Source organism: Sminthopsis crassicaudata, chromosome 4, assembly GCF_048593235.1.
Source record: "Sminthopsis crassicaudata isolate SCR6 chromosome 4, ASM4859323v1, whole genome shotgun sequence".
NCBI lineage: Eukaryota > Metazoa > Chordata > Mammalia > Dasyuromorphia > Dasyuridae > Sminthopsis > Sminthopsis crassicaudata.
Genome location: NC_133620.1, coordinates 240384389 through 240409871, shown reverse-complemented (window position 1 = coordinate 240409871; position 25483 = coordinate 240384389). Strand labels below are relative to the sequence as shown.

The following is a 25483-nucleotide window of genomic DNA, read 5'->3' as shown; positions in this document are numbered from 1 at the left end:
TCTGGGCAAATCATTTAACATTATTTACTATAAAAGGGAGAAGGAAATAGCAAACCATTCTAGTATCTTTAACAAGAAAATTGAAAATGGGGTCATAAGGAGTCACTCATGCCTAAAACAAGACTGAATAATAACAATAATAATAATGATTCATTAATAGCAGACTGAAAAGGAAAATACATACTCTTTCCTCCAGAGAATAGGCTGAGGTTATAGTCAATAGCCAACATTGGCCAAGATAATCTCATGTTTAGTTGTGCAAAATTCATCTTTATCATGATTTTAAAATTGTATTTTACCAAAATTTAGTAGTGTGGATATGATTTAAGTTGCAGTCTTCCTTTAGTATCATTATTTTGATATTCTAAGAAAAAAACCCATCCATCTATGTAAATACAAAGTACTAATGTTAATAGATCATTAATTTGTTGAATATCTAATATCTGCCCAGTATAAACTTAGAGTTGGAAGGGAACTTAGAGGTGATTTTATTTTATAAGTGAGAAAGTTTTTGACCCAGCAAAGTAAAGTGAGTAACCCAGAATTACATGACAAAAAGTGACAGAATTATATTTGAATTCAGGATGAAGGCCCATGACTTTGAATTTAGTACTTTACCACTCCAGGCATTATGAGGGAATCAAAAGAAGTATAGGAAGTATGCTTTGTTTAGGAGTTTTCACTCTTATTTATTTGTTGAAATTCTCAAGAGAGTAAGATAAAAACTTAGCTTTTGGTAAATTCTTTCCCTCATATTCTCGGGAATTTTTTGTCCTTTTTGTTATTAAATAGCAGAAGTTCAGAATAGATACTTTTCAAAAGTGTGGATGTGTATCTATATATGTCTCTGTGCATTTTGAGACTGCCTCTTTATCCAACCCACACTGAAACTGTAGCAGCTGCTTACAGAGTCCATCCCATTGCTAATGGTCCTGGAACATTTTATTTGCTCTCTTTAGGCTGGTTCTTTCCTCTTAGACTCCCTGATTCTGTCCTGTCTGTATTGTCTGGGACCAGATAGGTGCATTTAGAGAATGAATAAATGAAAAAGAAAATGCCAGGAGGTTAGTTTTTTTTTTTTTTTTAAATTAAGGGATACTTCCTTCTTATCAAAATTTCAGTAGATTTATGGGTAATGGTTAGTGTGGTTCAGTGGCCTTTCCACAGTTCTCATAATTTTATTTTAAACTTCTAATTTCATTGTCTTTTCTCCATTCTCATGGGGATGGGGGAGCAAGAGGAAGAAAGGGAAGGGAAAGGAGCGAAGATGAGAGAGACACAAGGAGAGGAAGAAAATTGGAAAGAGGGAGACAGAGACAGACAGATAGGTAGTTGCACATGAACACACACACACACACACACACACACACACACACACACACACACACACACACACACACACACATACACACACACACACACCCTGGAGACAGAAAGAATGAATATATTCATAGAAAAGATAGGACCTGAAGAATGTATTAGATTGTCCATCTACTATTGCGACTTTAAAAAAAAGTCTGGAACCAGGATTTTAATAGGGTAGAGAACTCTTTCTATAAAAAAGGAAATCAAAAGCTTTCCATTCATTAAGATTTGATAATACTTCTGTAATTTATAGTGTTAGAGAGTCTCCTGGAGCACTGAAGAGTTAAGTAAATTTTTCATTGTCACATAGTATGTCTCAGAGACAGGATTTCAACCCAGGATTTCCTGACTTCAGAGTGCCTCTCAAGTATGTCACACTCCTTTTCCTTGCATGCATTTGACCTGCTAAGTATGACTTGATTATTTGGCAGAAGAAAAATAGTATGATATTTTGATATTCCTTACTATTAAAATATGTATATATAAATATAAAATGTCTACATATATATACACATACACACACATATATACATATACACTCTTCTACACATATATTTACTCATACTATAAAATACATGTTTTGGGCATTTCTTCCTCCTTTTCTTTTTTTTTTAATGAAGCTCTTTTATATTTTCTAACATAATCCTTTTGATATTATTATTGTTATAGAGAATGTTAAGTTTATCTGAAGAAAACACATAAAAATAAACCCTATTTGAAAGAGGAAATTTTTGTGCATGTGCGTTTCAATAGCCCTCCAGGGGTCAGTGTAATCAAAGAAATAGCAGACTCTATAGTGTTTGAAATGAAACCAGTTATTTAACTGAAATTATGCAGTTCTCTCTCTCTCTCTCTCTCTCTCTCTCTCTCTCTCTCTCTCTCTCTCTCTCTCTCTCTCTCCTTTTCTCTCTCTCTCTCTCTCTCTCTCTCTCTCTCTCTCTCTCTCTCTCTCTCCTTCTCTCTCTCTCTCTCTCTCTCTCTCTCTCTCTCTCTCTCTCTCTCTCTCTCTCTCTCTCTCTCTCTCTCCTTTTCTCTCTCCCTCTCCCATCCCCTCTCTCTCTTTCTATGTCTCTGTCTTTCTTGTCTGTTTGTCTCTCTCGTGTCTCTGTCTCTCTCTCTGTTTCTCTTCTCTGTCTCTGTGTGTCTGTCTTTGTCTCTGTCTCTATCTCTCTCCTATTCTTCTTCAGGAATGAGGACAATGCGAGTTACATTTTTACTCTTTAAAAATCATTATTCCTTCCACGAAAATCCTTCTTCTAATGGTTTATTACTGTACTGAAATGCCCTTTTCCTCTTGAAGAACATATTAGCTCTTTTAGGACCTATTAAACTTGAAATGTATTTGAATACAGTCTAGCAAAAGGTTGAATATCTGTCAAAGTTCAGCAGATTATTGCTGAAAAGCTGACTACCTGGTAATGATTATTAATCTCAGTAACTTGTGAAATTCATTTAGTTAGAGCCAAAAGCACGTGCATTCCACATGAGTGAAGGAAAATATTAAAAATAAATATGATGATGTTTACTTCCTGTCAGTTGGTATTTTTGAAAAAAACTTCTTAAGCCAAACCCGAGCATTATAATTATAGCCTTCAGTTTCATTTCATTTCTTTCTTTCTTTCTTTCTTTTTTTTTTTTGGTTTATATTGTTGTCTATAGTTTTCCTTGTTCTCTTTACTTCACTCTATATAAATTCATGTAAATCTGGTGCAAAAAATTTTAATTAATGCATTTTGATAAATTGATTTTCTCTTATTGTATAATTAATTGGTCTGCAATGACTATTGACCCTAATATTGCTAATGAAGATGAGTTTTTAGTTTTTAAAAAAATATACTGAACCACCTTTTAAAATGAGTTCAACATTGTAGGCTATTTAAGATGGAACACACCTTTAGTCACTGCTTTTTTAAAACTATTTTTTAAAATTATGTTTTACATATATATATATATTTTTAAAAAAGTGACAAATTTTCACTTTTTCATTATTTTTTTCAAAACTGTTCTATGTTGTAATTCCTTCTGAAATTCCTTCTGTTGTCTTTTGTGCATTTTAAAAAGTTCTAGTGACTATCTTTTTTTGGGGGGGGGGGAGCATCAGCATTACTAGCCTTTCACTTTTCCTTACCAATTAAAGAAAGAGAAAAAAAAAATGCTTATAAAAATAAAAATAACAAAATAGCCACATAGTGGCCATATAAAAAAGTGTGATTTCCCCCCCCCCTCTTTCCCTTGTCATTTCAGTCTATCATTTTTTCAGCAGAAGAGAGAAATATGTTTCCTCAAAAATCCAAAGGAGATGAGGTTGTTCATTACTTTGCATAGAGTTTTTAAGTCTTTCAAAAATGTTCTAGATGTACTTCAATTGAGCATCAGTTAATTCTTCTTGGGATTTTTTATATTATCTGTTTCATCATTTTTTTTTTTCATGTTTATTTTGTAGTAATTACAGTTCAGATTTCCTAATCTTCTAGTTCTCCTGTAACTTTTAAAAGTTCCTTACTTCTAACCTTTTCATCTGGCATGCTACAAAATTCTCTTCCATTAAAGTCTAACCCCTTATAGGATTTTACTCCATTTTCAGGCTAAAAATTTTTTTTTGTAGCAAAATAATATATTTTTTTGATTTTTGGTATATTATATTCCAAGATGTTCCCCTATTTATAAAAGAAGCTTCCAAGAATGTGATATGACAGTAGTTCCCTGGTACTTGAACTTCTCCCTTCCTTTTCCCCCAACAAATGCACATATATCACACAAGGAAGCTAGATTTTGATTATGACATTTTGGGGATTTTTCCTTTTTTGAATTTCTTTCATGAGATGATCAATTGATTTTTATATTTTCACTTTGTTATCTGATTTTAATAGAGCTGGGCAATTTTCATTTATGATTTCTTGAAATAAAGTATTCAGTCTTTTTTAAAAGAAAAATCATGATTTTCATGGAATCCAATGATTCATTTATTAATTTTCCTTGACATGCCTTTTTTTTTAGGTCACTTGTTTTTGTTAGCAGATGCTTTACATTTTCTTTTCTGTCTTGTGATTGTACTCTAATATTTCTTCTTGTTTCACAAAATCATTGATTTTCCTTGGCTCAATTTAAATTTTTTAGAGAATACATGGGTACTACTTTTTGCTTTAAGCTATTTATTCTTCTTTAGAAAACATTCTCCAAAGCTTTATTTAATTTTAAAAATTTCTTGCCTTAGGTATTCATGGAGTAGTTTGGAAAATAGATATTTTTCCCTTTTAGTTTTTGCTTAGAATTGTTATAGAGCTGTTCTCTCCTTTTGCTTTGAATTTTTGCGTACTTTTGGATCTACAATAATACTTTATACTTCTTTGATTTCTTTATTTCTCTGTGTTTAGTTTCAGAACTGTACCATAGATTAGTTTTCTGGATATGTAGTACAAAATAGGAACTCCTACTGATTAAAGGTATGGCAATTATTCCCATGAATAATCTATTCATTTGTGTCCATGAGTAATAATTTACCATATTTTTTTTTTCTCCCAGCAGTAGCCTATGTTAATTTACTCCTTTTACTCTGGGATTATTTGCTTAATAAACTAGTCATGTCATTAAAATACATTTTATTTTGAATTAATTATAATAGAAAGATTTAGTGAAATATGTACCCTGGCTTCTTGTCAATTTTTGTATTCTTCCAGGCTCTTTTCCTTCACATATGTTTTTTATGCTACCTTACCTACACAAAATTGCTATTAGGTTTGTTTAGTCGGAATGTTTATTTTTGAATGGACAAATGTTTTGTTGAGGTGATTCTTGGCAAATTCCAAACTCTATAAGGAGCATATGGTGAAAATTGTGAAATGTGATGATAGAATTAACATAAAACAGTTCCACTTGTAACAAGTCAGAAAACAGTGGCATTCTCTGTAGCATGCAGTTGTAGTTTCCAAAATACTTTGGTCAGGATTCTGTTTAAAAGGAGGCTGCTGCTCTGGGAAAGGTCCCAGGGTCTCATTTTTGTATTCTATGAGAGTAAAGGGTTGGATGATGTTCATGTGATTTTTTTTTTTTTTTTTTTTTTTTTTTTTAGGTTATCAGATCTTGTGGCTACAAAGGGATCGCAGGGATCATATAATGCCTGTGGGTCCTTTTACCAGGTCATATTTGAGGAATTGCTTCACTAGATGATAGTTTTGGAGCCTGGGATGCAGGTTGGGCTCATGGAATGTAGCACTGCTATTCTTAGGAAGTTTGGAGGAGGGAGTTATCACTGATGGTTTGTTTGCTTTAGGGAAGCTTTATTATTCTCATTTGTCAAGGAAAGATTCCTGAATGTCCTTCTGTTTGAATGATATAATTGATAGAGACTGGTTAGCAGAAGGGAGGGCATTTCATATATAGGAAGAGAACTCTCAAGAGAAAATCTTCACATAACAGAATCTTGTTTGGAGTAGAGATAAAGAGAGAAAATTCATGCTGACAGGGAGCTTTTCTAGATAAAATTTATTAATGGTCAAGTAAAGGAAGTTGGAAGGAAGTGTGGCAGTCTGTGATGCCTGCTTTCTCTTTTAACCAAAACATGATACAGCACATATAAGTGGCTAGTTCTGTCAGAATGACCTTAATGACTCCTGAGTACTTTGGTTAAGACAATAGTCCATCCGTAGCTATTTATTAAGCAGTCAAGCATTGTGCTGAGTTTTGCAGATGTTAATACAAATTAAAAAATAAAGGTAGTCTCTGCTCTTTGGCAGACTATATTCTAATAAGGGAAGACAGCACATAAAAGAGAAGTTGGAAAGGAAGAGGGAGGTGAAGGAAACTGGGAAACAGAGGAGGTACTTGCTTAGGTGCATAATGGTGAAATCCAGAAAAAGAGGTATAAGACTGGCTTAGGTTCTCCCCAAAATGAATGTTCTGGGAAAAATTTACCAATGGGGGAAGGGATCTACAGGGGCAGAGGCATAGTTATAAAGTCCAGAAAATGAGGAGGGATAGGACTGGAATGTCCAAAATGAAGGTTCAATGGACTGGAAGGTCCAAAATGAATAATTCATTAATGGGAAAAGGGGTTTAAGAGATGGAGGGTAGAGATAGTTTAGTCATGGTGATAAAACATAGAGAATGAGAAAAGGCTGGTTGGCTTTCATATTCAGGAAAGTACAGGTAGTTAGTGTTCTTTCCAGATGTTTCAGTCTAGGAAAGGAACCTTTACATACAATAATCATGAGTAAACTAGATAATTACAGAAATTGATGAAATTCCTTTTAGAAATTCTGAGAGATTTGTAGGCTTATAGATTCAGACTCATAAGGGACCATAGAAGTCTTCTGGTCTAAATCCCCTCATTTTACAGATGAAGAAACTGAGATTCATAGAGGCTGACAAGATCATTCAGTTACTAAGGGGTAGAGCCAGAATTCTATCTCAAATCCTTTGTCTCCAGGTCCAAAACTCTCTTTACTACACTTTGTTGTCTCTATTGAAGTGGGGTTCAAACCCAGATCTCTCCCCTGACTAACTTAAGAGACTTTTTTAGTTATACTGTGCTGCCTATCTTGTTCATTTCAGCCATGTACAGGACATTCTTTGTGACAAGTAGGGAGAGATGGAAGTCAACATAACAACATTTATAACAGATACTTCTAAAACTCTTAGAGGACGGTATTTAGACATTGAATGTCTGAAGACTGTGTCAATGAAGAATAAGCTTTGGCTCATTCTGCCATACTGGAAAACCTTTCTGACTCGAGCAATAAACTGGGGTTCATCTGATGTGTTTGTCTATGTGTTTACCCCTCTTTCCTTAATGGGAAGGAACTTGATTTGAGGATAGTATCTTACTTCACACACACACACACACTCTCTCTCTCTCTCTCTCTCTCTCTCTCTCTCTCTCTCTCTCTCTCTCAAAAGGCCCTGAGTAAAAAGAAGAGAAAGAATACAACTTCGGTAATATTATTGAGCAGTGATTTTTGCATAAGTAGGTCCCTTTACTTTTAAAAAATATATCTTTGGGATATGGACTTAGCAGTAGCAATGCTAGATCAAAGGGTGTGTATGAGGGGTTGTTCTGAAGGGAAAGAATATCCCTCTTACTTCCTTATCCTTTTACGTGGGGCTCCAAGAGCTGCAACTTGCCCAGTGGCTCTATGCTGATAAAATCATCTCCTCATTGGGCTAAACCAGATTAGGTGATCAACAGGCTCAAATCTATGGGTAAGTTAGAGGAATGTCTCCCTTTAGCATGAGAAGACTTTCTCCAGCAGAATGAACAAATGAGAACCATTTGTTTCAGTGACCTTGAAGGTAGAAAAAGCATCCTCTGTGTAGTACTTAGAGCTTGGTCAGACATCAGAGATGTCAAAGATATCTATTGCATCTCAGGCTGTTGCCAATCACCTTGACTTTCATTTTTTCACTGGATTTTAATTACTCGGGAAGAGAGAGTAAGGCTGAAGATTGTGTAACTTTGCCTCACTAACATCCAGTTTAGAAGCAAATCATCATATCACACCAGGATTTCACTGATCCTCTTCAAAAAGGAAGGACAAGGTGGCAAATTCAAATTTGGCTTTAGACACTTGATGCTTACTAGCTATGTGAGTCTGGGCAAGACATTTTTCCCAATTGCCTCAAAAAAAAAATGGACAAAAAGCAACAACAATAGGACAACAGGTAGGGGTGCACACACACACACACAATTTTCTTGGAAGAAAAAATGCAAGTTGTTGGTACCAAAGACTTTAGTAACTTAATTCATTGGAATTTCTTTTATCTTCAGAGTGTCCAAGACACACACACACACACATATATATATATATATTTTTTTTTTTTTTCTTCTTTAGACAAGGTTTTGGTTGTTTAAACAAGGCCACAAAACCTTCGAAGCCAAAAACTGTTATATTACCAAGCAGGTTGTCTTCCAGAATTTTGTAAGTTGTTATTCTTTGGAACTTTGAACACACGGTACCATTTGAAGCAGCAAATAGTGGTAGTGTTCCCAGATTTCTCTATTTCACCTATCAGTCAGAAGTTCAACTACCTCATTTTAGAAATGGTGGAATAGAAGGTCAGAGAGGTTATGGGCTTATCTAGAGTCACACAGGTCATAAATAGCAGAGGTAGGATTAGAATCCAAGTTCAGACTAAGTGATTTTCCCCCCTACTGTATCACACTGCTTTCCACTTATAACTGGTATTAACTAATTTCCACTCAATGGAATTCACATTGGTTAAATAAATAGCCCCACTTATATAACTGTTTAATTCCATTTTTTCATTAAAAAAAACTGTAGAGACAATATTTCAGCCTTCTTCAAGAGTTGAAAGGGATTAATATAGATTGACATGACTTTTATGTCTCCATTTGTGGAACTGCTGGGAAAACTTTGGTGAGATGGGAGTAAAAACCTGGAGTGAGTCCGCTGTAGGAAAGTTTTCCCAAGAATGTACTTACCTCCCAGAATAGTGATATTGGGTAATGACAGAGGCCCACCGCTACTTCTAATTTCTATGTATTGCGGTCTAGTAGAGGAGTTGAATCTGAAATAAAATGTGTTTGCTTCGAAAATAAGCTGTCTAAAAGTTTTAAACCTTCAGTTTAACTTCTTTTTTTTTTTTTTTTTTTTTTTTTTTTTCCCTGAGGCTGGGGTTAAATGACTTGCTCAGGGTCACACAGCTAGAAGTGTTAAGTGTCTGAGATAGATTTGAACTCGGGTCTTCCTGAATTCAAGGCTGGTGCTCTATCCACTGCGCCAGCTGGCTGCCCCCCAGCTTAACTTCTTTCTTTCTCTAATGACTGGCAGCTCGAATATACAATAACACAAAACATATTTTGAAACAATTTAAGTTTGTCTGGAAACACTGTTTAATAAAACACAATCCTTATCTTTTTCAAAAATACTAATGACTAGATATTAACATTTTGGATCCATTAGCTAGAGCATTTACCTTTTAGTCAAACTTAGAAATGAAAGGTTATTATTAATTTCAGGTTTTTGTTTTTGTTTCTGTTTGTCTTTTGTTTTTGGTACTTACGACTATTCCTTTGCTTAAGAATAAAATGTGATTAATTTCCAACTCTTTCTGGGAATTTTCATGGGTTAAAAAGGATAAATTGATTGTTGACCATGTGAATACCTTGAATAGTAGTGGTTTTGAATAAGTTGAGAGTATCACAGTCCCAATGTTCTCTCCTAGAACAAAAAGACATTATAGATTTCTTTAGTGTCAAGGACTGATTCTTGTTTTTCTCTTTTTCAAAATGCTTCACACATAATTATACATACAAATACTCTTGTCTACTCAGTACTGTCCTCCTTTCCATACAAGTACTTGCTAGTTGACATGCAAACCTGGAAGATAGCTCACATGTCCATAATTTAGAACAATTTCCTTTTGACAATCTGATTGTTTTAGACTTTGATTCCCACTCATTTTATACTAGTAATGAATTGCTGTGTTTGAAGGATATGAGCAGAAGTCCTTCTTTTCCTTATCATCAATACCATATTTCATTTCATCCTTGTATACATAACCCTATAGAACTTGGAATATAGCAATATTTGTGGGGAGTTTGTATTTCACAAATATTTTAATTTGTCAGTGGTACTGTAGAAGGAATTGCTGTGTTAAATGAAAAAATGTACTCTAAAATATACACAGAAAAATCTTCGCACAGAAAAACAAAGTTATCCAAGCCCCCTTTCCAACATATGAATTTTCTGTAATTGGATTGCCTGAGGCAGTCCAAAGAATGGATTAGATGGCCAATTATGTTTCTCTTTAATTCTATGATTATTTATTAATCAAATGGGAAAATAGAGAGGTACAGGGGAAGGACTACTGAATCTGGAGCCAGAGGTCTCATCTGTTGTTGTTTAGTTATGTCTTATTTTCAGTGATCTCTTTGGGGTTTTCTTAGCAAAGAAAGAATGATTTGCCTTTTCCTTTTCCATTTCATTTTATAGATGAAAATCTGCGATAACAGGATTAAATGGCTTGTTCAGGGTCTCACAAGTAGAAAATAATTGAGGCTGGATTTAAATTTAGGAAAATGAGTCTTAAGGATTTGAAGTACAATGCTCTATCCACTGTGCTACTAGTTATACTGGCCACTAGGATGTGAGTTTAAATTCCAACTCTGCGTAAAGTTATGTGAAGGATCAATAAATATATTTTGGAAGATGTTTACTATTATTAAAATCTACATTGTCTTATAGATGTTGAGAATCATAAAGAATATGAGTTTGATTCCTAATTCTGCCACTTATTTCCTGTGTGACAGAAAAGTTTCTTGACCTTACAATGAGGAACTACTTCAAGTATTAGATATATGATCCCATGAACTTAAGTGACAGTTTACCAAACTGTCAGATATAAGGATTAGTATGACTTTTCTTATTAGTCATTCTGGAAAGTAATTCAAGGAATTAGGACAGTGAGAATATTATATAATTGTGAGTACTTGAATTTAAGACAAATTTATGTCCTCAGTTTGTTATTTTTCAGTAGCCAGTGAATAAAACAGATATAGCATGGAATTTAATGAATGATATTTCTGAATCTAGAATCTTAGAAGTAAAAAAGATACTAAAAATTTTGGCTAATTTTGCAAATGAGGTAATTGAGTGTCACAGACTTAAGTAACTTGCTTAAAAGTCAACCAGCTAATTACTCACATAGAATTTTTTAAAATGCAGGAATATAGGATTTCTTAAGACTCAGAGTTATACTACCAAATATCCTATTTGCAATTTTTTTGTTTAATTAAAGAAACATAAAAACTTTAAAAAATAAAATAATTTATCCACAGATAAATGGTTATTTCTTTGCAGGTTTCGGTATGTCATCTTATAGACAAGTAACCAAACTTATTACATTTTTTTTTGTGTTTTTTTAAAAATAGGGTCAGACCTATTACCAGTCATTCCAAGTTTTAGAATATGGTAAGTGTTGAACAATTTCATTTTAAAAGGAAAAATGTTAATTTCTTCAGAAATAAAGAAAAACATAAGTAATCATGTTATATTTTGCACTATAATTGTATATAGTTTACATAAGTGCTTTGTATTATTTTGTTCTGCATGTCACATAAAAATCCAAAGACTTCAAATTTAGGTGGAATATCTTATTCTGAAACTTAAATATATTTATATATCTCCTTTAATAATATTATTTTAAGAATGTTTACTCAAAATAAGTAAACAATATAGTGTCTATTTATCCAATAATTATTTCTTAAGCCTTGGCCTAAAGGATCTTACTTTAATTGGAGAAAACACCAAAAACACACAAGTGAATATAAAATTTATGACAAAGTAAAAAAAATAATTTTTTAAAGGAACATTTCATCTTTCTTTTCTTGCTTTTCTGAGCAACGAACTGTAACAAAGTAGAGCAAGTATAGTTTAGTAGAAACAATGTTTAGTATTTTAGGTGATCCAGAGACATCTCAAACTTATAATGTTTAAATGTACTCATTATCTTTCCTGCCAAAATCATCTCTTTTGAAAACTTAACTATTTCTATGGAAGATACCAAGGATTCTTAGAGTCCTCTGTTTCTTAACTTTGATGTGATTACTCAGTTTCCCTCATTTTATCTATCCAGTGTGATGCTTATTTATGCCAATTTTATCTCTACTCTTATTTGCATCATATGCTCCCATGAGTCTCTCTCATTTGATTTGTTTTTTTCCTCAAGAGTCACTGAGCCCCAAATTTACTGATTATCTTCCTTCAAGTCTCTTCTTCACTAAAGTCTTTCTATCCTTCACACTGTTGCCAGGGTGATTTCTTTTAAGTGAAAATCTGACCATGTCACTATCTGACTCAGCAAATTCTCTGGTGGCTCCCTATTTGCCTTCAGAATAAAATGTAACATTTTTTTTGGTTCTTAAAATTTTTTTTATAATCCAGCTGAAATCTATCTTTCCAATTTTATTGTGTACATTGCTCTCTCTGTCTTGTTCTCCTAGATTTAGAAAAACCTACCTTCTATATGTTCTTTATATATGCTATTTCTCTACCACCTCAGTGCCTTTGAACAAATTATTCCTTATTGGACTGAATTCCTTTCTTATCTCTGTCTCTGATAATGTCATCATTCTGTTCAATCTGTCAGATTCTGTTCAAGCACCACTTCCTATCTTTATTGATCTCCCAAATTGCTAGTGTAATCCCCTCACAGGTACCTTTTATTTACCTTTGAGAGCAAGGATTATTTCATTCTTTACATTTGCATACCTAGTACCTAATACAGTGCCAAGTACCCAGTAAATGTATCTTAAATGCTTGTTGCTTGATTGGCTAGAACTTTCTGTAAAAGAAGGAGGCTATCAAGGTATAAATATTAGGTGATTTAATATTACATCAGGCAGACAAATTATTTCAATGACAGTGATGCAAAAGCAGGGAAAAAATGAATTAATTGTTATATTGATGTTAGAAGGGGTCAGAAATGGAATAGAGGTGGGATGGAGAAGGAACCATTAATTACAAATTTTTGGCCTGTATTTAAACAATAAAAATTGGGGATGAGAAGAAGTCTATTTTTATTATTATTTGGGGCTTTAAGCACTCTATAGTCTCGTGACCAAATGGACTTGTATGGCAAGTCCAGAATGCTTCCTTTTTCCTACTTGAAGGGTCTGTTATTAGAGAGTGATAGTTGCTAATAGGTGAGATTAGGGAGCGGTGGACAGGGCTAGGATACTGATGTGGGCCAAGATAAGGTCAAAGAAGTCAAGTTCTCTTTATTGGTTTGTAATTCAAGAATGTGCTAAATGTTCTATCTCTTGAGAATTCAGAGAATCTTGATGGTGATGAGGAATAGGGCATGACAATGACATATGACCCCCATATTTGGAATGCCAGATGTTCCTGATCCCTTGTATATATAATATTAACACATAGGATAGGCTGGAGCTTTTTCAGGACAGGGTCTGCTTCATTTTTTTTTTTTTTTTAATATTTCCATTATTTAGTACAGTGCTTGGCATATAGTAGGTGATTAATAAAATTCTTGTTGATTGAATATTAGGAACTTCCTGCGAGATACCTTACCTCATAAGAGGTATAACAGGTCTGCATTTTTCTTCTTCCTTAGCAGTAGCATTCTATTTTAGTACCAGGATTTCTGATAGATCCCAGTGCTTCCTTGATTTTCTAGGCATTCAAATCAGAGAGAAAATGATTCATCTCTGCAGCTGGGAAGGAATATATGGTGCAATTTTTAACACACAACTGACCTTTAAAACAGGTGACATTTGAAAAGTCTTAGAGTTTATGATTTTAAATTGATTAAAGAATTTTATTATTGGAGAGGAAACAAAATACTTTGTAAATTCTTTGACATATGACTGGCCATTTGTGAAGCTAACATTCATTTGAATGAGTGAGAATGCATTTATTAAGCATTTATATTGACCAGGCTGTTAAAGATAGGAGTACTAAAAAGAGACAAAAAGAGACATCCTCTCCCCCAAAGGGATTATATTTTATATAGAGAGATAGTGCAAACAGGGTATTTTTTCCAATTGGTCTCCTGAGGTCAGAACTAGAAATAGTGAATGTCAGTTGCAAAGAGTTAAAATAGGCTTGATGTAAGGAAAGAATTTAGAGTAATTAGAACCTCAAGTGAACTGGGCTGCTTTGGGAAGTTGTGAGCTGTCCTTTACTGGACAGTGGTGTTTAAGTGAATTCTGACTAGTGCTTACTGGTTCTCTTATTTTGGGAATTCTTTGAAAGATATACATTATTATCTCCAGTGTTAAGACATTAATAATTCTAACTTATTGAACTAAAGTGGGCTTACTTTCTGAATAGCAAAAATCTATTTTCTCTCTAACTTCCCTCTCCCTCATTAAAAACAAAAACAAAAGTAAAACTCTTGTAAAAATTATGCAAAACATGCAAAAAAAATCATCAGCTATGTCTAAAAATGTCTTATTCTTTAGTCTTTATTCATCATTTTTCTATCAGATGATTCATCATCATACTTCATTGTCAGTCCTTTGGAATCATGGTTAACCATTGCATTGATCAAATAAATTTCAAAGCCATTATTTATAATGAAATCAATGGGATGTTAAATAATTTTAAGCTTGTATTTGTTTTTCAGTATTACCCAAATTTGAAGTTACTCTCCAGACACCTTTATATCATTCTTTGAATTATAAAAGCTTGAATGGCACTGTTACTGCAAAGTAAGTATTATTACTTCTGTTTCTCTCTCTCCTCTCTCCCCCTTAAATTCTGTATTTTAGCTATGATACTTCTATGTTTTTAATTTTTTATGATTTTAAAATAATTTTAATAAAATCTGACTAGTTTAATTTTATAATATTTTTGAAATTTGGCATCCAATTTTTTGTTTTTCATTTGTTTTTGATAGTTACTTTACACAGTTTTTTAAATGTTCAGTCTATTGTCTTCTAGTATTTCTTGTTTTGTTTCTTCATTTTAGTTTTTAAAAGAACATTTACTTTTTATTTATTTATTTTATAATAGCTTTTTTATCTTTGAAAATACAGGCAAAGATAGTTTTCAACATTCATCTTTGCAAAAACTTGTGTTCTAAATTTTTCTTCCTCCTCCTTTCTTCCTCTCCTAGGTAGCAAGTAATCTAATATATTCATGTTATGCTGCACAAGAAAAATCAGATCAAAAGGGAAAAAAGAGAAACAAACAAAATAAACTTAAATTAGCAAATATCATCAACAACAAAAAAGATGAAAATATAATGTTTGATCTATATTCAGTCCCTGTATTTCTCTCTTTGGATGCAAATGGCTCTCTTCTTCTTCTTCTTCTTCTTTTAATTTATTTATTGAATTTATTCAATTTCAATTTATTCAAATAATTCAATTTATTATTGAAACAATCAAGCCAATGTCAGAAAACCTTTCAGTTTTCTCAGGTTCAAACAATGTAGTTTCATCACTGCTAAATGGCTCTCTTCTTTACATGTTTATTAGAATTGGCTATCATCTCATTGTTGAAAAATCCCCTCATTGTTGAACCAAGTCCATCACAGTTGATCATGATCTAACCATTTAGTGTGTATAATGTTCTCTTGGTTCTAGTCACTTCACCTAGAATCAATTAATTTCATTCTATTTTTCAGGATGTCTGTGCGGGTAAGGTTTTTTTGCTTTTTGTTCTATGATTATTTAAAAAAAAATTTTCCCTCAAAAGCTCTAGTGTCATTTTTTTATCTTTTGCTTCATTTCTTCTATCTACTCTTGGAGTCCTGTACTATTATCATTTTTTTTAGATTCTACTTTAATTGTTTTGGAGTTAGTCTTTTCTAGTTTTATTCTTAGGCCTTTTTTAAATCAACAGTATTCCTTCATTGTATTTGTTCAGAATTTCCTTCTTTTTACTTATATTCTTAGCTCCCATTCTAGAATATTGTGCTAGTCATACCCTGGCCTCTTCCGTATTCTCAGGTAGAGAGATAGGTTTTATTTGGTCCTGTATGTGGTTGCTGCTTCAGTGATAGATGGAAAGGCTGATTGTTTGCCTATTCCTTTGCTACAGTCCTTGGCTACTGCTTCCATTGCCTGATGGTTCAATTCAGTGTTGGTCTTGGTCTTCACTTTGGTTCCTTTTCTTTCTGCATCCTCTAACTGAAAACTATATGTGTTCCTTGATTTAGCTCTCACAGGTCCAAACTAGATTTACAGAAGATTCCTGCAAGTAATCTTGTATGGGTGCATAGATTATGAACTGGACTTATGTCCTGCTTCGGCTCTAATAAGAGTATTGACTTTAGGATCCTTGAAGGACTTCCAGAATTCATTCCTGCTTTGATAGTGTTGCTGCTATGGCTATGAATGCCGTATAGTCTGTTTGTGTGGTGACCTTTTGAGGATGAGTGTCTTTCTAATTCATCCACTCCTCTGACATGCTGTGACTGAGATCCTAGTGGTTTTAATTGTTATTCACAGGAACTTATGCTGATTATTATTCTTTGTGATATGTGTCTGATTGCCCATAAGATTGTGTTTATCTTTTTTTTGCATTATTGGATTAGGAAGTTAATTGATATTTCTCTTGGTCTTAAATGCTGTTTCATATGGAACCCTTTTAGATATTTTTTTTCCTGGGGTGTTTATAAGAGAGTGAGCCTCCTTTAGGACCATTTATGTTGTCATCTTTCATTTCTTAATTCTGAATATTTCTTGTGGTGCAATAATATTCTATTATATATAGATACTATATATATTTTAAAAATTTTCTATCCACCAGACATTTATTTTAGTATTATCTTCCATTAAACCATAAGCTTCTTGAAGGCCTTTATTTGAATGCTCAACTCTTTGCAGTTTCTGGCACAAAATGTTTAATAAATTTTTATTGATTGAGTTTTCAGTTCTTAATGACTACAGAAATTGCTGCTATAAATATTTTGAACTCTTCGAAGTAAAAAATGTGGATATTTTATTTTCTATTTTAACATTATTCCAAGTTATTTTCTACAATGGTTGGAAAGTTCATATCTCCACAAATAGCATGTTTTTACTGCTGTTTTTCTACAACTCCTCTGGTGAATTTTTTGGTCATCTTTGGCCATTTTGTGAGTGTGAGGTGAAACTTTAGAGATGTTTTGATCTGCATTTGTTGTTACTAATTATTTGGAGCAGTCTTTCATATGCTTGTTGATAGTTTGCTCTTCTCTTGAATAGTACTTACTTATATTTTTAAATTGCTTATCTACTAAAATAATGGCTCTAGGTCTTAAAACTTTTTGCTAATTCCCTATGTAAAAATATTTGCATTGGATATCTCTGACATGATACCTGTTGATATCTTTCTTTCTCATCTTATGTTAATTTTGTTCCAGCAAAAGCTTTTAAATCTCATATAATCAAAATGATCAATTTTTATCTTTTGTGATTACCCCTATACCTAATTTCTCTTAAAATCTGGCTTTTCAACATCTAAAACTTTTGTTAAGATTGCTATGTCTAAGTAGGGTAAAGTTTCAGTTGTTTTTGATTAGCTCAAAAAACAATAAAAAGGATATTTGTAAATCCTCTGCATATAGTCAAGTCACTTTAGCACAGATTCAGAGTGACTTCTGGCATAACAGAATAGCAAATGCTAATGACTTTGAAGTTATTTGAATTCTATTAAAACTTAATAGTGTTTAATTTTATTATTAATTTTAACAAAGTAAAAATAAAACTCAATTTTTTTCAGAACATTAAGTAATTCTGGGATTTAGCAGTGATGATGGTTAGCTTCTGATAGTACTTGATGGTTGACATGACAATATCTGCTTTGGTGTTTGGCATAATTTAATAATGCTGTTTTTAGCACTTAATAAATGCCAGACTTCAGCAAAAGCAGGCTCAGCAAAAACAATGCCATCTGTCTAGTTCCGATGGGATTTTTAGGCAGTGTGGCAAGTGCTGGGTGGTGGTGATTTCCCAGCTTAACTTTTTCACAGATCAAAAAGTTGCCAAATTACTGTCCTAGACATATGTTTATCATAAAGTTATATGAAACTTTTGTAACAACATAAGAAAATAGGCAAAAATTTTGTTCAGGATTTTCTTACCAACTCAGTCTTCTGTCCAGGTTCAAGAAAGTTGACAAAGCTTTTCTTATTGAGTGTTTTCTGAATTTGGGTATCATGGAGAAATTTATGACTCAGAAAATATGTAAATCCTGTATTTTCATAATCGCTACTCTATATACTTTATATTAGTCAAAATGTCAAAAAAACCTTTGTACAAATTTCCTTTTGAATTCTTAGACCATTATCTTTGAATCTTGGGATGTATAAAACCAAGCCTTTCATTGACATGCATATGGACTTAATTGAGGCTGTACTTCATCTTGGATTTTGTCCTTAATTTTCATATTGTTGCATTTTAAAATTTAAAAATAAATGCTTGCATTTTACTAAAGTTTGTTACTGCTTGAGACTTTGCTGTCTTTTTGGACTTCTAAGGGAGTGACAACTTGGCAGCTGGATCTCTCTTGGGCTTCCTGAATCTCTCCATTTTGTCTGGCCTTATTCCCTGGAAAAGGAGCAGCAATAGTAGCACCAACTTGGAAATTTGGTTTCTACCTTGGTTTTCTGGATTTCCAGACAAAATTGGAGGCAAAGAAGGATTCCTTGCTGGAGATGACTGGACCTGGATTGAAGGGTTCCTCTGATTAGCTTATTATTCTGTTCTCAAGTCTCTTCCATTTTTTTTTTCCTGCTCAGGGAAGTTGTGAGAAACTGAGCCCAGAAAATTTTTAGAGGTGCTGCCTTAATATTCAAAAATGGGTGATTGAGGCAGGATGAAAAGAAGGGAGGGGACATCTAACAGATGAACAAGATAGGAAATCTCCTTAAATACAGAAGCAGATGGGCTCAAGTGATTATCACTCCCCCTTGCTAATGCCTTCTGTTCAAAAAATTTGCCATCTTTTCTCTTTCTATATATATATGCTTATTTATGTATGAATCTTCTTCCGGATAGAAAGTAAGTTCTCTAAGAGGAAAAATTGTTTTATTTTAGTTTCTGTAACCCTAACACCTAGCTTAGTGCCTAACATATATTCAGCTCTATACTATCATATTCATCATTTCTTATAGCACAGCAACATTTTATTATATTTATATATTATAATTCATTGAGCCATTCTTCAATTAATAGGCAGTTATTTTGTTTTTTAATAGATTTTTTACATGCAAAAATAGTTTTCAATATTCACCCTTGTAAAACCTTATGTTCCAAATTTTTCTCCTTTCCTACCCACCTCCCCACTCTCCTAGGTAGCTTTAATCCAATATTGGTTAAGTATGTGCAATTCTTCTAAACATATTTCCACATTATCATAGGCATCTATTGTGTTTCCAATTTTTTGCTATCACAAAAAAAATGGTGCTATCAATATTTTGGTATTTATGGAGACTTTTTCTTATCAAAACCTCTTTAGGATGGCATATTTAATATGGAATCTTAGGTTCAAAAGGAATGGTCTTTTTAGTTTTTTTATTTGCATAGTTCCAAATTGCTTTTCAAAATTGTACTGATTCTCTGTTCCACTAACATTGCAGTAGTTTGTGTGTCTTTGTACAACTAGCTCTTTAACATCTACTTTTCCCTTCTTTTATAATGTTTGCCGATTTGCAGGAGATAGGATAAAATTTCAATATTTTGATATGCATTTCTCTTATTAAAATTTGGAACATTATTTCATATAGTTGTTAAATAGTTTGCTATTTTTCTTTTGAGAATTGTTTGGTCTTATCCCTGGCCCACTTATCTATTGAGGAATGGCTTTTGCTCTTATATGAATTAGTTAAATATTTCATTATCTTGGAAACCAACTACTAGAGTATTAGAGTACTTGACTATTAGAACTCTTCAGTTATTTAAATTACTTTGCCTTTTTCAATTTCTCTAGATACTTGGATTTTCTTTCAGAATTCCGACCTAGCTTGTGACTTTTCATCAGAAATACTTGAAAGTCCTTTACTAAAGATGAATTTTTTTTTCCTGTATAGTATTGTACTCAGCTTTATAGAGTGTTATTCTTGGGTGTAATCCTTTATCTTTTCCATTTGGAATATTGTATTTTAAGAGCTTCCAGGTTTTTTTTTTGTTTTTGTTTTTGTTTTTGTTTTTGTTTTTGTTTTTTTTTTTTTTTTTTTGTCAACTAGACTGTATTTTTTTGGTTCTTTGAATTTCTTTAGTATAGTTGCTTACAATACTTTTATTTTGTTGTGGAAACTCTGAATTTTGGAAATGACATTCCTGGGGTTTTTTTTTTCAAGTTCTATTGGGAGGAAATGATTGATGGAATCTTGCTATCATTGCTTTGCCCTCTAGTTCTAATAGATATGGGCAGTTTTCATTTATGATTTCTTAAACTATGTTGTCCAGGCTTCCCCCACTCCCCCTTTAAATTCTGGTTGTCAAGGAGTCTAATGATTCTCCATTTGTTTCTTCTTGACCATTTCCCCAGATAATTGTTTTTGATAGTAAATGGCTTAAACAGTTCATTGTCAATAGTTGTGCATTTTCTTTTTGTGACTCCAAGCACTTGAGTGATTTCTTGAGTAATTTTTACTTTTCTCTTTGAAATTGGGCACATTCTGAGCTATGCACAATAGAGCAAAACATGAGAGGTGTGATAAAGATGAATTAATGGAATAGCTGGTATCCTAGTAGGGCTTCACTGGTCTTATTGACCTCAGCATTAAAAAAATCTCCCTGTGTATTCATAATATATTTTTGTTTTCCTCTAAATCTCAAGTTTTTTTTTTTTTTTTTTTTTTTTTTTTGTTGTTGTTGCAAAAGTACAGTACAAGTCCTTTTGCCTCTAAACCCAAGTTTTCAAAATCATTGATGTAACTTGGTGAGAAAATAAAGATATTTTATAAAACTTGCTGGTGAAATGTCTGAAACAGCCATCAGCCAGAAGGTCTTCAAGGAATCCAAATGGCATAGGGAGCAGATGTCATTGATGGAATATTTTAAGCTAGTGAAAGCACAAAGGTGATGTCGGGGCCTCACTAGTCTCTTCATCTTTTGACAATACCAACCAATGTCCCAGCAATTTCTACCTTAGTTTTGAGAGGGAGACCATGGTAGAGAGGTTTACAGCAGTATGGTATAGAGTATGATACTCTCACACTCACTTAAAAATAATACATAGTGGAAAGTAAGATTCAGGTTAAAAATATTTTAGTTTTAAGAATTTCATTTGCTGTACATTATTCATGGTATTTCAGATTTTATAGTATTGTGAAAAGTGAAAATTATCTGAAATAGTTTTTTTTTTTTTAATTGAGATGTTAGCACACAAAGTCACAGAATTCCAAGGAGTTACTAGCAAGAAAAAATGTTTTGCATATTACCAATTTTATGTACTGCATTGTTGTGGATTATTTCATGATTGCTTTATTAGGAAAAGTATTATTATCATACTTATCATATTATCAAAATTAATGTTTTGTTATGAAGAATTGTATGCAGAATAAATTTTCAGCAATCTCTAGCAAAAGATTACAACTTTTATTGTGGAAACCTAACCCCTTATTTCCCAAGGATTCAGTGTGTTAACATCTGTGTTTTTTACTTTCTTACTGTTTTCTAGACATGCTAACCTTGTAAAAGTTGAGGATTGATTTATTTTCAACCTTTGGTTCTAATATTTCTTGCTGTCTGATAGAATGATTCATGTCTCTTTGGTCTGTTTTAGTTCTTGGGAATTGTACTTCTTGGGTAAGGTTTACCACTTTTCTTCTAAGCTATTTATTCTTCTTTTGATTCTTTCCTCAAGAGTGTTTGTTTCATTTTAACACTTTCTCCCTCTCATTTCTTCTAGTATTCATATTATGTTTATGGGAAATCTATTTTTTTTTAAACTTTGAGTCTTTGTTTAGAGTTGTTATATAATTATTCTCTCTTTTTGAAGGTTCTCTATATTTATACTTTTTTTTTTTTTTTTTTGACTCACTCATTTTTCCAAGTTTAGCTCCAGAGTTGTGGAATTGTGGCAGACTCAAACTCTACCTTTGATCTACTGTTGGGTGGGCTTCTTGCCAGAGATTTGGATCTAGTGCTATGCCTAGTGTCAGAAAGATTTGAATTCAAATTTGGCCTTGGACACCGGGCAAATTACTTAACCATTGTTTACCTCAGTTTCCTCAGTTGTCCAGTGGGAATAATAGTAGCAACTACATCCCAGGGTTGTTGTGAGAATTAAATGAGATGATATTTGTAAGTACTTTTGTGCTAGTTGTGCTTAATAAATGCTTATTTATTTCCTTTCCTTTTCTGTTTGATCTTTGCCTGCACCTGGGTTTCTTTGTTGATTTTCCATCTCCTGGGTTTAGATTCTCCTGGATTTTTGAGTTTCAAGAGTGCTGGATCCTCAGGTACTCTAGGGCATCTTGGTACAGAGTGCTGAGAACCTCAGAGTTCCCAGACCTAAGATGTCCTAATATGAGCATTACTGTGCCATAGTGGATACTGTCATTTTCTATGTCTTCTGAAAGTCATACCCGTGGATTTCTCAGGGGACTCGTTTCCTAATATCTCTGGACACAGAGTCTTGCAGCCTTATTTGTTTCTGGCCTGTTTCTGGTAGCAGTGTGAGAATTTTTTGATCTCTGGGAAAGTGAAACTAGAGAATTGTGACATGTGAACCCCTTTCTGGGAGAAAGCATCAGCTTTTTTCTTTTTTTTTTCTCTCACTATATCAGTTTTTTATTCTATCTCATTTAGATAATGGAAGTGCAATAGATACCTTTGATTAGTAATAGTAATAGACACATTTGCAATTGATTGGCTCAAGGTTTCTTTGAAAAGCTATTAATGATGATATCAATTTTTATTACAATCTCTACTTGAATGTACGAAAAAATCGGATCAAGAATTAATGTTCATAACTGGCATTTTTGACTACTATTTTGACATGATCCAATTTGAAATAGAAAAAGATTTTTTTTTTTTCAGGTACACATATGGAAAACCAGTTAAAGGTGATGTAACACTCATATTTATACCTCTGTCCATCTGGGGAATAAAGAAAACTATAACTAAACATTTCGAGGTAAGAATTTTTTTATAAAAAAATCATGAGATTTTTTCTAATATAGAAAACACAATCAGTCAGTAAATATTTATTAAGCATCTGTTATGCCAGGTACTATGCTAATAAGCATTGGGGATGCAAAGAAAGGCAAAAGACAATTCCTGTTCCCAAGGAGCTAACAGCCTAAAGGAGAAGATGATATATAACAATTATGTACAAAAAGCTGTCAAGAAGAGACATTGGAAATAATCAACAGATAGAAGGCAGTAGAATCACAGGGAATCAGGAATAATTTCCTGTGGGTGATGGGATTTTAGCTGGTTCTTGATGGAAGCTAGGAAAAGCAGGAGACAGAATTGAAGTGAGAGGGTATTCTAGCAATGTAAGGGAGTAAGAAGACTGGAAATGTGTGTATTGGGGAGGTTAAGAAGGATTTTGAATGCCAAATGGAATTTGATTTTTGATTATGGAGGTGATGTGGAATAACTGGAGTTTGTTGAGCAGGGGGAATGGCATAGTCAGATCTATACATTTGGAAGGTCATGAAAACTGATTGCTTAAGTTAATAATTTGCATTTATATAAATTTACATAAATTAAAAATATATTAAGAAATATATAAATTAATAGTCCAATCCAAATTTAATAATAATAATAATTATGATCATATAGGATTTAAAAATAAAACACTTTACATACAATATCTCATTTCAGCTGAAACCTTTGAGATAGGTTTTTTTAAAGTATTTCTATATGTGGAGTTTGAGAATCAGTGTCTCAAATAATAAATTCAAATAACTCAAATAGGAAATATCGGAGGTAGGATTTGAACTTTAGGTTTTCTGACTCCAAATCTACTAGTTTTTACTATCTCTTACAAGGTGATGAGTGATTTGAAAACTTCTGGCCTAAAATCAGGAAAATCTAAGTTCAAATCTGACCTCAAAAATTTTGCTAGCTCTGTGGCTCTGGGCAAATCATTTACCCCTGTTTGCCTCAGTCTGCTCATCAGTAAAATGAATTAGAGAAGAAAATGGCAAGCCAGTCTAGCATCTTTGCCAAGAAAACCTTAAATGGAGTCACAAAGAGTTGAACACAACTGAAATGATGAATAATAACAAAATGATAAACTATGATAAAGTCTTGAGTAATAGACTTGCTGTAAAATGTTGTAAACTTTAAATGTAGATATTCCAAAAGTAGAAGTGTCTCTTTGAGTTAGCAAAGGAAACTGATTAAAAAACTAACAATTCTTTATCACATAAGAGACTTTACATTGAATGACTCTTGCTTTATGTTAGAAAAATTGGGGCAGGTTTTTAGTGTCTTCTCAAGGTTGTAGGAGTACCTCTGAGGAGTCAGAAGTCTTTTTCCTAATGTTAACAGCTCCAACCTCCATTCTAGTGTATTCCTTCATTATTTACTTATAGTGGTTAACTATCTGGTGCTATTTAAGCAATTAATTTCAATTAGCTTTTACAAATAGACATTTACTTTGAAGACATAAGATATAGAAATCTAACGTTTCCCTTAAACACCTTGGGGACATAATTTTCTCCTATATTACCTTGTATTCAGATAAATCAGTTTTTAAAATATATTTTCTTAAGGTATTTTCATTGTACATCTCACTTCTCTAGAACCAGACTCCTTAGCTTCTTCCATATAATGGACTACATTATCAAAATTGCTGATTCTTGTTCCCTAATCCTTTATTACAATATTAATAGGAAATATTTATATAAACTAACCAAGGTTTGCATTAACATTTTGTATACATTATCTCATTAAGTCTTTGCAGCATTCTGTTGATTAGGTGCTATTATTTTCCCTACTTTATAGATGAGGAAACTGAGGCTGAGGGAGCTTCAGTGACTTGCCTAGGGTTATACAGCTAGGATAATGTCTCACATAGAACTTGAACTCAGGTCTTCCTAAGTTCAAGACCAACATTCTATTCACTATACCACTAACTGCCTCATTTATATAGTTACTCTTTAAATATAGCAAAATTTTATATTTTTATAAAGAGAAAGGGAATGAGAATGAAGCAGTTTTGATTTTGTTGTGGTTAGAATTTAATTTAGATATTTTTAGAATTTGAATAACTCAGTTGAAAAAATAATGCATTCCTTTTTTCTTTTTAAACAGATAAATGGATCTGCAAACTTCACTTTTAGTGATCTAGAGATGAAAAGTGTCATGAATCCTACAGAGGAACTACATTACCCCAACGATAAATCTTCTCCTGGACCAGTAGAAATTATCGCTGTGGTGACAGAATCACTTACAGGTATATAGAACATTTATTCTAAAGGTAATGATTTTTCATTATAATATTATGGTATCTTCTAAAGAGCTTTAAAAAAATCACTGAATCATATTTTGATGTTTTTTACATAAGATTTTCTTTGTACAAATACATTTGTAAATTTTATTGTCTCTTCTAATCCACTAGGTAGAAGTTACTGTTCAGTGATATTGAATATTTTACTAGTTTCCATAGAATTAAAAAAAAAAAACAACACACCACTTTTTTAAAAATTTGTTTCATTCATTTAATATTTATTAAGCCCCCAGTTT

At 32.8% G+C, this 25483-nt stretch overlaps 1 protein-coding gene across 1 annotated transcript in view; it reads left to right on the top strand.

Annotated features, from left to right (window-relative positions):
* CD109 (CD109 molecule) overlaps positions 1-25483 on the top strand; it is a 144962-nt gene that overhangs the window by 50825 nt on the left and 68654 nt on the right. The window contains exons 6-9 of the mRNA XM_074310489.1: positions 11255-11294; positions 14470-14554; positions 22823-22919; positions 25052-25193. Of these exons, the coding sequence (XP_074166590.1) occupies positions 11255-11294; positions 14470-14554; positions 22823-22919; positions 25052-25193 (364 nt within the window). The remainder of the gene's footprint in view (positions 1-11254; positions 11295-14469; positions 14555-22822; positions 22920-25051; positions 25194-25483) is intronic.